General features: G+C 41.5%; 1 protein-coding gene across 1 annotated transcript in view; it reads left to right on the forward strand.

Moving 5' to 3' along the window:
* Positions 1-1,164: 1,164 nt before the first annotated feature.
* The window catches only part of PTN (pleiotrophin), an 18,668-nt gene continuing 2,098 nt past the window's right edge, over positions 1,165-17,734 (forward strand). Inside the window, exons 1-3 of the mRNA XM_009865783.1 lie at positions 1,165-1,268; positions 3,749-3,922; positions 4,981-5,142. Coding sequence (XP_009864085.1) covers positions 1,166-1,268; positions 3,749-3,922; positions 4,981-5,142 — 439 coding nt within the window. The 5' untranslated portion in view covers position 1,165. The remainder of the gene's footprint in view (positions 1,269-3,748; positions 3,923-4,980; positions 5,143-17,734) is intronic.

The raw sequence follows: 17,734 nt of genomic DNA on the forward strand, positions 1-17,734 counted from the left end.
AGAATGAGATCAAGTTGCCTCTAAACTCTGCAACATCAATCTAGTTGAGTTTTTAAGGCCATCTTTTGGCCAGCACTGTTGACACCTCCTTGGAGGGCTGGTGTAGTGTGAATGTCTTGGGCCTTGGTTTGAGAGAAAAAAAAAAGGCTAGAAAAACCTTCCATTCAAGCAATCTATCTCTTATCCACCATCTTGGTACCCAACCCAACTGCCTACTAGAGTGGTATTTCTGCGAAACTAGGAGGTTGCTTATTTTTAGCGTATGTATTTGTTATGGTTCTGCTTTCCAATAATCAATGCCAAAATGAGACAATGCAAATTACAGCAAAGTGAAAGGGAAATATGTGTGTAAGCGATTGAAGTCAGGCAGGGCTGAATGGCTTTTGATGACTGGGTCGTAACAGATGCTTCACCATGTGAATGTTTTTAATACCTTTTTTAATTTGAGTATTTGCTTCCCAAATCCAGATTTTGGGTTCGTTAGCATGCTATGGGCAACATCTAGCTGTGTGTGCAAGTCCTGTCTCTGCCCATTTTACATTGCAGGCATTTAGCTTAATTTATATTAGGAAGAGACACTAATTGGAGGGGAAGGAAAAGGTAGGTAGCAACATGCCAATGACAATTAAGATAATGCATCTCATACTATAAGTTTTCATGAAAGAAGCTCTTCTCAGATGTCAAGTAAGCCTAATCAGAATTGGAACCCTTGCAAGGTGGACAGTGTAGCAATGCCTACTTCATATGAATGGGTAAGCTGAAACACAAAGCATATACTGTGTTTAGTTTTACACAATAAATCATAGCCAGAGGTCAGAAAAGAAGAGAGAAGTTCCAGGCCCAACAGGAGCTTGGATTCTCTAACAGGTTTCTCGAAGATGAGCAATAATTACTGAACTTCCCATGCCAAAACTCGTTCCTAGCACGAGGAATGTCGATCAGGGATTTGGTACACAGGCTGTAAAGCAATTCTTAAAAATCTTTGTACTCTCTCTGGAATCAAGATAACTGCCTATTCTACCAATGGCTAGTTATGTCTGACCTCTTTGTGTCTTGTGGCCCTGAAGCAGAACTTTCCAAAAAAGCCGTAGCAACATTTTAGATGGAGTCCCACTTTTTAACAGTCCAACTCACCTCTTTTTCTTCTTTCTTGTTAATCCCCAGAATGCAACAGCAACAACGTCGAATGTTCACAGCTGCCCTCCTGGCACTCGTTTTCATTCTGGCAGCTGTGAGTACCACCGAGGCTGGCAAAAAAGAGAAACCAGGTAAGGTCCAGTGTAATTCAGAGTTAATCCCCAAGACAGATTGCGTGTGTGAGAATGTCAAATGCTTCTGGTTTTGTTATGAAATTCAGGTCGTTTGTTAACCTTTTGACATGCAGGGTAGGGACTTGTGGCTGTGACATGTTTTCCTGTGTTAAATAGGAAAACAGAAGGTAGTTTCCTTGAAAGCTGACAGCGTGACAGCCCAGAAGACTGGAGTCCTTAGTTTATCACAAAGTGGGTATTTCAAGGCAGCTTAAAATTTGCTCTGTGAATAGATTCGTAGTTGACTTAGGAGAACTACATAGGAGTGATGAAAGAGCAGTGATCACGTTGCTCATTCAGTGTTGTGTATGACAATGCTACGCCGGAGCTGTGTGATGTGGAAATCCTCTAACAAAGAGTTGAACTAACTTGCTGCTGCACATAGACAGCCAGACATCCAGCGGTAATTGCTTTCTGTCAGTGATAAGCTCAGACCTCATTACAGGAGAGACAGGCCTGGGGTGGAAAATTCCTATCTATCAAACCCAGTTGTGACGTTTTTTAATGAACAGATCTTTGGGTAGTTTTCTTAAGCTCTTATTTACAGGCTACTTACACACCAGGTAAAAGACCTAGGAGTCTTTCAGAATTAGTGTTCCCATTTAAAAAAATAAGGCGTTTCTATGCATTCTGTCTGTATAGAAATATGAGAAAATGTGAATGCAAATATAAAAGAGCTAGAAGGAAAACTATTTTACATAAGGATATTTAAAGTTACTTGTGATGTTTTGGGGGCCTATTTAATTATTTTTATGATTACTTGGGTTTGATAACATTGCTCTCTTTTTTCATCAGACTTGAGTTTAAAGATTTAAATGAAATCATGTTCCTTCCTTATGTCACTGAGCAGCAGCCTCACCTGTATTAACAGCATTTCAAGTACACTTTGCCATGTAGTTTTTTCTTTGCCTTTAGAGTTTTGGTCATATTCTGACATAAAATGTGGCACGGTGTACAAGTTAAAAGTTTGTATCCCACAGCTTTGTCCCAGAGGAGCTGAGATCCTCTGATACACATCATCAACACATATATTTCTAATCTGTATAGTGCGTAGTGCTTCAGTTGGACGGGCATACGCTTCACTGGGTGAAAAACTGGTTAGATGGCAGAGTCCAAAGAGTTGTGGTCAATGGAGTTAAATCCAGTTGGCAACCAGTCACGAGTGGTGTCCCCCAGGGCTCAGTACTGGGGCCACTCCTGTTTAACATCTTTGGATGTTAAATCGTCCATCATTTGGACGAGGGGATGGAGTGCACCCTCAGTAAGTTTGCAGATGACACCAAGCTGGGTGGAAGTGTCGATCTGCCTGAGGGTAGGGAGGCCCTACAGAGGGATCTGGATAAGCTGGATTGCTGGGCCAAGGCAAACTCCGTGAAATTCAATAAGGCCAAATGCTGAGTCCTGCACTTCGGCCACAACAACCCCCAGCAGTGCTACAGGGTTAGGGAGTGGCTGAGAGCTGCCAGACAGAGAGGGATTTGGGAGTGTTGATGGGCAGCAGCTGAACATGAGCCAGCAGTGTGCCCAGGTGGCCAAGAAGGCCAATGGCATCCTGGCCTGTATCAGGAATGGTGTTGTCAGCAGGAGCAGGGAGGTGATCGTGCCCCTGTACTTGGCTTTGGTGAGGCTGCACCTCGAGTGCTGTGTCCAGTTTTGGGCCCCTCGCTACAAGAGGGACATTGAGGTGCTGGAGAGGGTACAGAGGTGGGCTACCAAGCTGGTAAAGGGCTTAGAACATAAGTCTTGTGAGGAAAGGCTGAGGGATCTGGGACTGTTTAGCCTAGAGAAGAGGAAATTGAGGGGAGAGCGCATCGCACTCTACAACTACCTGAAGGGAGGTTGTAGAGAGGCAGAGGTTGGTCTGTTCTCCCTAGTGGAGAGTGATAGGATGAGGGGAAATAGATTTAAATTGCACCAGGTGAGTTTCAGGTTAGATATTAGGAAGAATTTCTTCACTGAAGGGGTTGTCGGGCATTGGAAGAGGCTACTCAGGGAGGTGGTTGAGTCACTGTCCCTGGAGGTGTTTAAGAGATGGGTGGATGTTGCGTTGGGGGCCATCATTTAGCTGGTTGATAGGGCTGGGACAAAGGCTGGACTCAGTGATCTCCAAGGTCTCTTCCAGCTGAAACTATTGTATGATTCTGTGAAAACATTTGCATGCCACTGGAAATAGAAGTATCCTTTCTGGATGAGTCCTCCTGCATATTTTGTTCAGTGATCCCTGAGAGTTTCTAGATGATCAAGAATATCTCATCTGAATAATTTATCCTGCTTTGGAGTCAAACAGGCTGGCCTGTCTTTGCAGAACTGTGAAGAGGATGCCAGATCTTTTGCAGCAATTGTTTTACGAATGTCATCCTCATTCACCCATTTGGGTGCTGTTACCATTGATTCTGACCACTTCTCTTGCTTGGGTTTGGTCCCTTGTCTTCATCCAGAGAAAAAGGCAAAGAAGTCTGACTGTGGGGAATGGCAGTGGAGCGTCTGTGTGCCCACCAGCGGTGACTGTGGCCTGGGGACGCGCGAAGGCACTCGCACTGGAGCTGAGTGCAAACAAACCACCAAGACTCAGAAGTGTAAGATTCCCTGCAACTGGAAGAAGCAATTTGGAGGTAAGCATCGCTCTCTCAAAGGATTTGCTTTCATTTTTACTTTTTGTATGGAGCAGGAAGCTTGTATTTTCTGCTTAGCTCTAGAAATGTCTTGGTGAAGGGACTACTACTAGCTCCGATGAACTTGAAATACATGTAAGGCATCGGAAGGCAGCATCTTCAGAGCAAAGCAGCTCCTCTGCAGAGAATCCATATAATCTACTTACTGTAAACTCAGTCTTCCAGGAGCGGGCTGAAATCTGCTCTCCTGTGGTGTACATCCCTATCTGAGGCAGCAATGTAAATGTCATGTGTTCACTCACAGCTGTGAATCCCTGCGATGCTTACCACAGGCTTTACATGACCTTGTGATGTGTGATTTGTAGTATGAAGTGTGGGTGGTTGCCAGTGTGTGCAGTGAAAGGAGTAAATGAAAACCAGTGTATTTTATCTATCTTATTTGGTTCAGAAGGTTCATACTTAACAGTTCAGACAGATATGTCAGATCTGTCTGGGACAAGATGCTTGTCCAGGACTCAGGTCTGATTACTCTTGCAAACTTGGCTTTTTTTTCTGGTGTACAACTTGTATGGCTTTGTTTTCACTGTGACCTTACCAAGGCAATCAGTGCTGCAGTTTCAAACTTGACCAGTTCGTAGTTGCACATACATTCTTGAAACTATTCAAGCCTTATTTGGTAATCTTTGACATCACACAAATGGAGGAATGGCCATATAGAGCATGAATGACATGTCCCACTGCTGTTATTTCTTTCTTTAAAACATTTATTTATTGTGTATCACCATAGCTGAATGTATTTTCCTTTATATGACAGTAAAGCAATATCTGTGCAAAAGCAAGAAGTTTAAATTTAAAAATATTTGGTGTGTCTGTCGAGGGAGGCAGTAATTATCACTGCAAATTATGTTTAAAGTTTTCTTGGGATTCCTTTCTTCAGTTGCATGATCCTTTTGTCTACAAGCACTGACTGTCTATGATATCCTGTTAGACTCACATCCTTTTTGTTTTCATGTTCAGTCATTTTGGTTTAAAAATTGCCATTTTTTCACTCGTTGCAGCGGAGTGCAAATACCAGTTCCAGGCCTGGGGAGAATGTGACTTGAATACTGCCCTGAAGACTCGAACCGGAAACCTAAAGAGAGCCCTCCACAATGCTGACTGCCAGAAGACTGTCACAATCTCAAAGCCCTGTGGGAAGCTTACCAAACCCAAACCTCAAGGTAAATTCCATTTGCTGAAAGCTGCACGCTAGTTCATTTAAATCAATGGATTTGTGATGTCCCATGTGCTTCAGTGGGAACTCAGTAGTACAGGAGACTGTAATTTCATGGGTTTTCCTCGGTTCTGCACTGCTTCTATCTCTCAGCAGCCAGGCAGAAAATATTCCCAAGTTGTATAGTTAAGGCAGTGTCACACGCGAGAGGGAAACTGAAGATTAGAGCTCCAATTTTAACCTTAGACCACCTGTACTGCTACCAGTTTGCTGATGAGACTAGACTTGTTGACTACAGGTGCTTTTCATAACTCAACAGGAACAGACCAATAATAGCATGTAAAAACGTCTCTCAGTAAAGACACCTTTTGTATAGGTTTCATTTGGTATCAAATAATGACTTTTTGAAAAATGAACTGCTTTCCTTCTGGACAAATAGTATTGAAGGAATGTTCTGCTCCCTGTACACTGAAATATGTGGATATTCTGCATCCTTGGGATTGTATATTCCTTATTCAAAGACAGCAGGAAGGAGAGCACAGAATGTATCTGTCATATTTAAATGCAAGTGACAGTGTAATTCCTACTACACAGAAAGGCATATGCCCTGCATTTGTGTTTCCAGGTGGCCCTTGGACAAACTTATTTTCTTTCTAATCATTAAAGCCTTTAAATGTACTCTTTTGCTGGAGTAGCAGGTGTTCTGTGTGTAGGATGATTTATAGTGGGAGCTAAAGCTGTGAGATCTTGTTTGAGATACAGAAGTAATATGTTTTAAGTGGATTATACGAGCTATACTGCTCTAGCATTTGTTTGCTTAAAACCAGCTAGGTTTAACACATTCCAGACTCTGAATACTTGGATAATCATAAAAATAAATGTGATTAGGAGCGACAGGTGCAACTGGGACAAGCAATTCTCAAATTGTGGTTGGTGGTGCGCCATTGATCTGAGGAGTACTTGCAGGTGGCCTGCCCTGCTTGTGCAACCAGAGCTGCGCCTGATGAGGCTGCAGACACGTTCCGTGTGTGTGCACGCATCCATCTGCTTTGCAGTCTCTACAGCTGCAACTGTTCTTCCTCACACGCTATCCATGGAGTTAATCAAATAAAGTGCCGAGTCTAGAACCTGCATAGATAGTGACAAGCTGTGAAGCAGAAGGGATGCAACTAGATTGTTCAGCCGACTTGGTTGAGTTGGCAGCAATAAACATCTTCATTTGGGGATGGAAGTGACTGGGTGGGAATGCAGGAAGGGCTTTGAGCTGTGCGATTTTATTGTTTATGGGTTTGGGGGGAAGGACTTTGTTGTTGTTTTTGGTTTTAGAGTAAGTTTCTATGCCTAAGTGGCATCTGGGAGTTTACTGAATGAAGCTTCCTATTGTGCTGCCAGAGGGCTGCTGCTGCCTCAGCTACGAGCAGCCCTCTGCCTTATTCTGCTCCTGCTGAGTCAGTATATTCTATCCGTGGCTGTCAGAAATGGGGAGAGGGAGACAAAGCAGAGCGTTGATGTAGCATCGTTTTGTGAGACCAGTGCTATTGGGTAGTACAGGGTTGTCTTCAACTTACAATTTTAAAGGCAGAGCTTGTGAAATTGTTGGGTTGGAGTTAACTGATTTTCAATGTGAGTGAGTCATAGCAGAGACTGAAACCCAGACTGGGACTGACCACAGTAAACATAGTTATGTAGTTTGACTGAATTAGGAAACCTGACTTCATTTGATTTGATGGAATGCAAAAGGAGAAATATGTGCAAATATAGTTTTGTGGTCATGACCGTGAGCAGGAATTCTGCTCTCTTGATTTGCATTAGAAATCTCACGTTGTCTTCCTGCATGCCACCTGCTTGTTCATCTGCTGTTGGCATTAGTCGGAGCAGCACACAGCAAAGTCACATACTTGCAGCTTGCCTGGGCCCTGAGCTAAGATAAGAGATCCATATTTCAGATCTGTGGGTATAACTACGTGGGAGCTACACTGGACAGTGTGTTGGCAGCAGTAGGAGGAAGTAGACTAAGAAATTAGGTCGAGGAGATTAGTACTCTGTGAAATGTTGTGCTCTACTGAACTTCATTTCTGAATTGGAAAGCTGAGAGCTGACATGTTAGATGAAATAAGAGCACTTGTTTTCCTCCTGAGGTGAAGGAAATCATAGGTTGGGGGTAAGTCCCTACCCACACCTAGATAAAGGAAAAATTAAACCGTATTCAATCTACAGTTTGAATAGGACCCAATTTAATTCTTTGGAGATGAGAAGATCTAGATTATTGTCTGAGCATTTGGAATGGACTGTGGATACATAATAGCCTCCTGTTTCACCCATTGCTTCACACAGTGACTCAAGACTATTCAAGAGAATAATCATATGATACATTACTTGGAAGCAGGGTCTTTTTTTGTCTGAGGCACAGTGTTGTGTAAGGTCTATATCGATACGCAGCTAAACGTGTAAATGCTAAGCAGTATACTCCTACTGTGATTGCCAGGAGTAACAGGGCAGTGGCTCTCTGGCATTTGGGAATGCTGGTAGTAGAGTAGTGAGAGGCTTACTGATTGCAGAAACCTGTTCTACCACTAAATGTTACTCTTCTGGCTGCTGTGTGCTTCAAGAGCTGCATCACTGAGTACATCTCTGACAGCAATAGGCTGACAGTACCAAAAGTAGATGTGAACTGACTGAGAATATTACAAGATTAAAAAGTACCACTGTATTCAGGTAGAGTTTGCTTTTATGATTTTCCTAACTAACTCCCTTTCCTGTGCCCTGAAATTCTCCTTCCTTTAAGTTGTGTTTGTACTTCTCTGTTAACATCACTTTTCCTTTTGATTTCATGTTGTAAATGAGATGAGTAAAAGCCCCTACTTACTTTCTCCAATCAATTGCAGTTTTATATATCTTCTGTTACTTTTTGTCACTTGCCACCTTTTAAAGCTAAAACCTCTGACTTAAGTATGTCGTTGTATAACAATTTACCCATGATAAGAATACTCTCTGCTGGACTTGCCTAAATTCCTTCTATTACTGCAAGATAATTTTTGAGGTGAAGAGACTGGACTGTACACAGGATTCCAAGCACGTCATCTACAGATTTGTGTTGAAACAGAAAGTGTCATTGTAATGCTTCCTTTGTTGTTCATTACACCCACTAAATAACCTAAATATGTCTTTCTTTTGATCACTGCTTGCATGTGGAGTAGATATCTTTTGAGATCTTCAAACCTCTCTCATTTTTTTTAAAAAAAAAGGTAAATAATTAGGTTAGTTAAGAACCCAAGAAGGTGAGGTGGGTGGGCAAAGCAAATTATTTCATCTAGACTTGCCCGATGAAGTACTGTGTATCAGGCTTCACCTGACACATTTCCTTAGTGTCTTGGTGTTTGAAGTTCCTCCTCACCTTCCCTATTCTTTGAGAAGAATGCAAACAAATTGATGTTTCCTGTAACTGCCACTCTCCTGTTGCTTATCCACCTTTCCGTTTCATGGACATGCAGCAGCTTTGCTGGTAGGATGAGTCCTGTGTCTGCTATTTCACAGGAGTTTGATCTATGGTTAACGGGAATAAAAACTTGCCTGCAAAAAAATCCCAAGGGTTATAATTTTGCAGATTTTCTGATAAAGTATGCTTTGGTTTTCCAGGAACTTCCATGAGCTATAACAAAGATTCTACTAAATTAAACCAGGAGGTACTCTTTAACCTTGGGAATTGATGCCAGCCTGATCAAGTCGTGACCTAAATGTTCTTATGGATTTGTTTTAATATTATTCAGCAATCATGGAAAAGCCTTAAAGTCTTTTTGAAGCATTTTGATTAGTTTGGAAGGTACAAAAATCCCCCAGTATTTTTTCCTTATTAGGTAGTTGCACTCTCTCAGTATTTTTAATTCTGAGCAGTTGACTCTAAGTATGGATGTTTTGGAGCTCACTACTTACAAGAGGTGAATTAGAGAAACTCTGCTGTATATCAGATTTAAGGGGGAGAGCAGATCAATATGATTTTCATCTAGATTTCCAATGAGCTGTTTTCTCTATAGCTCTGCTCTTAGATTTGAAGACATTAGCTTGGTCTTGGGCTGCTGTGCTCAAGTGTAGTTAACCAAGGATGAAAACTGTCGTCTATTCCTGAATATTGTACGTTTGGACAGAGAGATTGTCAGTAGTGTGACAGTGATATCCCAGACACCATGGTTTGTGTATCTAGTACATAAATGAGGTCATGAGAAAGCCTGCCACAAAGGCTGGAAAGGATGAAAGGATAATTTTTATCACGAAATCCCGGCGGATTCAGCCACCTCTCCTCTAGCAAACACAATTGCATATTCTAATCAGTGTCAGCGAGGCCGGGGATGTTCAAGGTCTCCCTAAACTGTCTTGACAGATGTGAAAGACTCAGGCACTTCTGTCGAGTGGCTGTTCTAATGGCCAACTTGCACTGGAGAGCAAAAAAACGCTTCCGACATGCTCCATCTGGCCTACTTCACGGCCACCCAAACTTGATTGATGGTTGTTTGAGTTCCAGCCAGCCAGAAAGTAAAAGAATGGGGTATTGTCAGGATTCAGGAAACATTTTGTTTTAAACGCTGAGAAAGGAGGAATTTATTTTTATTGAGCTGGGTTGCCTGGTAGGCCTTACTTCTTTTTTCTCTCTTTCCATCACTCTCGTCTGTCCTCTCTCTCTCTTCCTAACTATTGTACTTTCATCTATTTATTCATCTGATTAAGATAAAATTAAATAGAATAAGCACTCTGCTCTTTCTTCAGTGTACCCTTCATTTTTTGAAATATGGTTCTTTCTGATAAATTTTTCACTTGGCTTTATTAGTTCTTTTTAATAAATCTCTCCTCCCAACTTTTTATTAATTTACAGTATATTCTCACTCAGCTCAGTCCTTGCCACATGGGAAAACTGTTCCAACTAAGGTTGGCAAACCTGCTTACGCCACTGTTGTGTTTAATCATTAGGGTAGCATCCAAAGATCAAATCTTCCAACATGCAATATTTGGAAACGTTTCTCCAATGAAGACAACACCTACATGAGTTGTTAATGACTGTAATCTCTTTTGAGTGGTAGCGATCAGGTGTAGCATCTGAGGGTCCAGCAAAGTGTCAGTGCAGTTCCCTGCATTTTGGCATGGTGTGTGTGCTGCTGCAGTGAAGGAAAGACTATGCTTTGTGTATTTTTAATAATTTCTTATAATTTTAAGAGCTTTACTTTAGAGTTTGGTGCAATATAAATAATCTCCACTACATTGTTTCTTTTATCTATCAATCTTTGCATGTAGTAATTGGCTAATCCTCCTATCACTCCTTGGAGCTGAGAGTACAACTTCAAGAAAAGTAGTACTTGAAAATTGGAAAGGCTAAATGATTTTCCAGGTTGAGACAGTATCAGTGGCAGGTCCAGGCACTCAGCTAGGAGTTACTGACTCTTGACTCCATGCTCTGACTATTAGCTGCTGCTCCCTTTCATCCTAGTGTGCAGTTACAATTATCAGAATGTGTTGATTTACTTCAAGAAGAGTGTCTGAACTGCAGTCTTTAATTAGGGTCTTTCGTTCTGATGTTAGTAATCTCAGTGAATCTGAGACAGTTTGACACTGACCTACCTTGTGGCTTCTTAGGGAGCTGAATGTCAAAACACAGAGCTGGGCTTCTGTTAATGAGCAGGTATATCCCTGTCCTTACTTTGGTGCCAGGAGCAGGAAGCAACATGTGGGTTTTGAGCACAACAGTGGCAGCCTTGATTTCTACCTGCAGAGAGGACATCTTACTCACAGTGCACTGCCAGGACAGAGTGACTGGGCTTTGGCAGGGTAACTTGACCACTGGCTGTTTCAAGGAGCTCACAGCCATATATGACTGAATTGCTCACCTGATAAGCAGCTGTTCATTGCTCAGACAAACTTTGTGCTGCACTGATGAGAAGGACCACCTGTGGCCCATTCCATTTTGTATATTGGGAAATCAGGTTTTCCAAGGTGCCCTTCCTCAACTTTGCCTTTGCACAGCAACAAAATGTTTCCTAAAGAGCAGCTGGAGGGATCAGAGGGGGTGAAGAAATGACTTGTTAGGTCTGTGATTTTCTTTAGTTCGAAAGATGCTGGTGTCTCCTGTTTTGGCATCACACTTGTGCTGTATTTCCCTCTGTAGGTTTCAGAATTCCCCATCTTTAATGTAACTCGTTAGTCGTGCAAGCATGCAGCTAGCGTAATAATTAGTATTACAGGAGGCAGAATAATAGGATCTGCTCAAACTAATTAGATACAAAAATGAGGGATTTTCTCATATTAGGAAACAGCTGTGATAGTTAAACAAAAATCTGAAAGGCAAAACTGGAAGTTTTTTCTCATGCTCTAAAGTATGACGCAGGTTTATTGAAGACTGCCTCTGGCACTGACCCGGAGCCTGCAGTGAAATACAGTGATCTGAGCTTTGCGGGGCAGGCACTGGCAGTGGATGCCCGGTGGGAACAGCAGAGCTGGCTGTTATTATTGTTGCTATCATCATGATTATTTGTATTGCATGAGTGCCCAGAGGCCCCAGCTGAAAAAGAGTGCCATTGTACTAAGCACTGCATAAACATTGTGAGAGGCACTTTTGCCATGAATAATTTATGCCTTATGGAGCTGAGAAATGTGAAAACCAAGAGAAGAAACAGTGGTCCAGAAGGGTGAAACTGGGTACTAAATGCTTGATTGTGTTTTCCTGAACTAGTCTGAAGACAAGGTTTGTTATTTCAAGATGAAGTAAAACTTACTGGAAACTTTAGGCTCTGAGACATGTCTCTGTGATTTGACTCCTTGCTGCCATAACATGAGGAAATGCAATTCTTCTCAGTTTAAGTGGGAACAACAGTAAGCCGTATAAGAAAAGTAAAATACAGTGGTGGTTACAGTGTGGGCCAGATTCAAGCTGCTAGCAAGCTGCCAGTGCAGTGCAGAACTAAAAAAGTTTGGATGTATTTTAATGGTATTTTTTCTGCTTCCATTTCCTTGTGTTTCTAGGAGGCTTTACAGTGTAGTCTCCCTTGAGACTATATTTGTACATGTGAAAAATTATACTGCTTGGATAAGTAATTTGAATGGATTGTCAGATCATACTATAATATCAATCTGATTGACACAACCCTGATTCCAGGAAAGAGGAAATGCTTGTAGGAGAAGAGGAGAGAGAAATTTTTATTTTTTTACATGTTATTTTGAAAAGAAAACGTTAGGAAGTTTCATGGGAAGCCTAGACCTCCATGTATTCTCACCCTCTGCTTTGTATTTCAGATTAAATTTTCTATGCTGCTCCAAAAGGTAGAAAAATGAATGTGGCAAATATTCTTTTTTAACCCTCTTGTGCCTGCAGGAGTTTCTTTTAAGGCTTAATACAGACCCTTGTGGGTGAAAGTTTAAATAGCCTTGTATGTGCCAATTCTGTTACATGCTTATTGTCTCACTTTCCTGGCTTGCAAGAGTGGTCCAGCCTCTTTGGCACTAGTCAGTGCCCTTGACCGTGAAAATGCCTGAAGCTGTGGGATTTGCTGTGATAAAAGATATGCCATCAGCAAATGTTTGCACTCATTACTGTTCCCAGCAGTGAAACGGAGAGAAAACCCTATTTCTTCCTTGCTGTTCTTTCCTTTCCTTTACTACTACTACTTCACTTCCTTTCCTTTCAAGCTTTCTTTCTCCCCTCTCTTTATCCCTCCATCTCATTTTCCACGTCACCATCTCTCTATCTTTTCTTAGATCTGTGCTTACTGCGAAAGTTTTGCAGGCAGTTTTTCAGAGTGTGGAGCAATGATCAAAGCCAAGCCTGTGTCCCTTGCCCTGAGGGTAGATCCCATCTGAGGCAGATGCAGAAAGCACAGCCTGGTGCTGTGCCTGCTTTTCAAAAGCTAACTCTATAAAATAGGGTCTCTATTCATGGCATATCACAAGCAACTTTCTGGTAAATAATTATTTATGTTTAATAAATATATTTATATATGATATAGATCTCAGTTTGGTGTATAAACTGCCTCAGTGTGTGATCTTTTTGCTGTATAGGTATATGCCCAACTCCAAATGGATTGTTAATAGTTTTTGTCTTCTGAGTCTCCTGCTGGCATGTGAATGCACAGAGTAAACTCTGAATGTGTCTGTCTGTGCCTGCACCTGTCTTGCTGACATTCAGAGGGATCTTGTGTACATAGACAGAGGCCTGAAGAGGCAGCTGGGAATGGGTCCCTCTTGTGCTGAGCACTGAACATGACATAGAACAATAAGAAAGCCCTTATCCTACAGAAGCAGCACTGCAAATATACCAGAGGCAAATGAGAAGAAGAAGCAAACAGAAGAGCAAAGCGAGCTACTTCTGTGAATCACTTTCCGGTTAGCTAGACACCTTCAGCAGTCTCCAGCTGCAAAACAGACTTTGCTGGAAGAGTTTATCCGTCACAGTCTTCTAAATACTTACTCTCAAGACTCTAATGTTCGTTGGACTCGATGATCCTAAAGGTCTTTTCCAACCTGAACAACTCTATTCTATGATTCTTTGAACATCTTTGATACATGTGGCTTAGATGTAAAGAAAAAGAGATGAAACTTTCCTGGTCTTTGTCTTTGGACAATTAGATCATCCAGCGAAATCAGAAAATGCATATGTCTTTATGGTCTTTTGTGTGCCTAGAGAATTTTAAACTTTTTCTCCCAAATATTTGAATGAAGTAAATCACCAAAATTAAACCTTTCTGCTGAAAATCTTTGTTTTCAAAAAATGACCTCTTAAAAAAAAAGCTTCCTGTAATTCTTGCCTACTTTAAGTAAGGATGTTAAAGGGAATGTTTTTAACATCTTACATCTGTATGTCAGGTTCAAGCAATGGCTTTTGACTGTCTAAGATTCAGAGCTTTGCAGTTGGTTTTAGAACAAATTGGATAAATTTTTCTCCACATTTACTCTTTTTGCAAGTCCATTGAGAAAGAAGATGAATGAAACTTTTTCCATGAGTGCCCCCTTGGTCCTTTTCTTTGTCAGATACGTTACTGTTTGAACAGGCATAAATCTAGCTGTTCCCCATTCACAACAGACATTGCAGTTTGACTTCCTGGCTTATATGGTGCAGCTCCACCCTTTAGGTTTGAATTGAGTCCATCTTGTGTTCAACTGGGAACACATACAAGTCTATCCGAAATGGAAATTTAACAAAGTGAGAAGTAGAACAAAACCTGCTGGAGAGGAGGGACTGGAAGAGTGGAGGGATTGAGAAACACTTACAGACAACTAGAGAAGGTCATTAAACAGCACAAAGTATAGAGGATATAATCAATTGTAATATATTAATGAAGTAAAAGTCACATCAAGGACATTGATTCATTGGAGACTTGCCTTTCACTGCTGTTTAGCTCATGAGGTATTGCTCTTTGTTTGTTTTTGTTGTTTTTTTTTTCCATATAGTAGAACTGTGTTGCTTAAACAGGCTTTTCAGAAGACTTAATCTTGGAACAAAATTGTTATCATAGTATAGTTTTTCCTTCTTAAACTATTCAGAATATGTAAATACTGTTTATAATGCAGGAAAATAGGAGAAAAAAGGAATTAAGGGGCCATGAAAGGCTCTCTTTCTCTAGAAGTAGAAGAGATATAATGTTTAAAGGGTATTTTAGAAATCAAGGGATTTATTTCTAGAACCACAGAAATCACAAGGTAATACAGTTTCCGTTCCTGGAGGCCATGGTGAACCTCTTTAGGGTGAGAATTTTTTCACCAAGGGATGAAATCCTTGACTTGGTCAAAATCAAGACTTCTTCCTTCCACATGAGTTGGCATTTCATCCTCAAAATTCAGAAGTTCCCTGCACCCGCTTACACCATTGCCCTGCACCACTGTTCCAGCTAGATGCTTTTGAAAATTTGCCCTAATGAGATGGAGGGAGCCCTTTAGACAGAAGGCAGACTGCCTTCCTCTGTACAAAATGGGACTGAATGCAAGTTCCTGGAATAAAAGTGTCCTGAACACCTGCTGTTGAAATTCGTCATTCTAACCTTCCATCAGCACAGTTTTTCCTATTTCAAATGATTTATATTGCTTTTGGGGAGACTGCTTCATTTTTATATACAGGAGTTCAGCAGTGCCATGAGTGAATTTTTACATTCTTTTCAACAGATGAAAATAAATACCTGAAAGTCTTGGTTTACAAAGCTTGGCTTCCATTAAAATGTAATTACCTCCCTTTTGTGCCTTATAGATTAAGAGTGGTGTGTGGCTCCTGTTTGACATAATTACTTTCCTTTGCTGCTCACATAGTAAGAATGAGGCTCCAGAAGAAAGATGACTGTTTAAAGAGGGCTGCTGCCATTCCAAATAGCATAGAGAAAGTTCTGCTTATCAAATTAACTTGTTTACTCGGCAAGATCCTCACTGGAATTTTTTTAACCAGTCATCACAGACTCACAGAAGTGGGTCCAGTGCTAATCTGTGACCACACAGCTTTTAAGCCTGCAAATACTTCTTAGGCATACAACTATTCATAGGATTATTCAGGTGATGAATGATTAGATAATACAGTGTGTGTGCTGCACAGTTTGCTCTTGCAGGGCTGTTTGTACAGTGCTACATAGGTGATTTTTATCTTACTCAAAGTCCTCTGTGTTCCAGCAGGGAGCAGTGGGTTGCAGTACTGGGTTGCTGTACACTGCAGGTACTGCCAGGCATTCCGAATTGGCTCTCTGCCTGTGTCCTGGTCCAGGATCCTGGCCTCCATCTGAGCAAGAACAGCTTTAGGCAGACTCTCACTGTGGGGTAAGAGAGAAACAGGAAAGTGTATACTGTAAAACAGACATGAAAGTTGAGAACTGTTTTGCCATCCTCAGTGTTCTGGAGCATACGCAGCTCACTCTTCCGGTACTTTTGTTTTGCTGCAAGGATGGACAGGGCTGGTAAATATGTGAAAGAAGCCAGAGAGAAGACATAACTGCTGCTACTGCTTTCCTCAGTGTGGCTGTGTGCTGAGCCACGCTGGAGGTGGAAGGACAGCTTGGATGGGGCAATAACACATGGTGCGCTTGGAGCAGGAGGCAAACATCTGCCCTCGTGTGTTACCCCCGACTGCACAGCCTGCTCGCCTCCCATGTTGAGAGACAGCGAGCGACAGCACTCACTCCCACCTCAGTGCTGACCTTGCTATGGGTATCTGTAGGAGAAATACCTTTGATAAGGCATTAAATGTCTTTAATGTGTTTAACTGTAAATATCAAATGCATTTATGTACATTTTGTAAAGTTTTATATTGAGATGTTCCAGTTTGTGTTGAGATGTTCCATAAGTCAGATGTGGCCCGTTAGGATAATTTTGTCACAGTTAGGTGTTTAGCCTGGTTCAGCAAGTCCCAGAACTAGTTGAAATCTGCTCTTCTGAAATCCAGGGCTATCATCATTTTTGCTTTGCTCTTTCCTCTCTGGATCCTGACCTCTACTACAGGTAACTCATAAGATCCTTAGAGCTGGTGTCTTGCTTAACGCTGAAGAGATTGGACCACTAGTTTTAAAGCACATTGGCGCAGTGAGTAGATTGAGATTAAAATTCTGTGGGGGCTGCCCTGAGCCTGAATTTCATCTGATCAAGTCCTTTTGTCATAGTAGCTATCAATATTAGTTGTAGCACTTGTGTGCAGCAAGCACATTCCCTGTAGCCAATGCACAGCTGATGCACAGATCTGCAGCTCTGCCGTTGCAACTCTTGTATTAGTCAGGCAGGTGTGATGAAGGAGGCTGCTGCTGATCCAAAGTGCTTGCAAAAGGCACTGTTTTGCTGGGAAATATTTGAGCAGTTATCTTTTCTTTTTTTTCTTTTTTTCCCCTTTATTTATTTATTTATTTATTTATTTATTTATTTATTTATTTATTTATTTATTTATTTATATTTTGGGGTTTTTTTTTCCCCCAAGATGTATTGTAGGAAAGCAATTGAAAAACAAAGAGTGACAGTATTGGATTTCCAGGAACTCAAGTACCATTATTTATTTATATCGCCACAACTCTGAGGGTGCACGTCATTTCACGGAGCAAATGTGCTTTGCATCAGTACGGCTTATCTGTCTGAAAGACTAAGCTGTGGTGGTGTGAGTACCTTTAATATGAGAGGAATTGCATCCGACACACGAGGGTTTTACTTTGCCGAGTGAATAATCACTTATCTTTCTAGGTGGACAGGTTTGGCAGTTTGGGTGATACGCAGATTATCACAAGGTAGACAACAGGTAGGAACTGAGCTTGTGCTATCAGGAGCACATATAGACCCTCATGAGCTAAGTGCAAATGAATAAAAAGTGGGTTGTCTCAAGTCAAGTGAGGATGGGTACCTGATATAATCACAAGACTGCAGACCAAAGCCTTCCGCTGGTGGTGACTTTGCCCCTTACATGAACTGCTCATACTCCTCAGTAGAGTCTTATTAGTGGTCTGCCCAGACTCTTTTATCTCCTTTGTTTTTAGTAGATTTAGCTGCAGTCTGCAGAGTGCCTTTCTGCTTGTGCTGAGCCTAAATAGATTTTACAGATTCAAGTGGTGGTCTGATTGATAAAATGCTGCTGTTTCTTTCAGAGGAGGCAGTGTTGGAGGGGAAGAAAGAGGGGG

This window comes from Apaloderma vittatum, unplaced genomic scaffold, assembly GCF_000703405.1.
Source record: "Apaloderma vittatum isolate BGI_N311 unplaced genomic scaffold, ASM70340v1 scaffold9383, whole genome shotgun sequence".
Taxonomy (NCBI): domain Eukaryota; kingdom Metazoa; phylum Chordata; class Aves; order Trogoniformes; family Trogonidae; genus Apaloderma; species Apaloderma vittatum.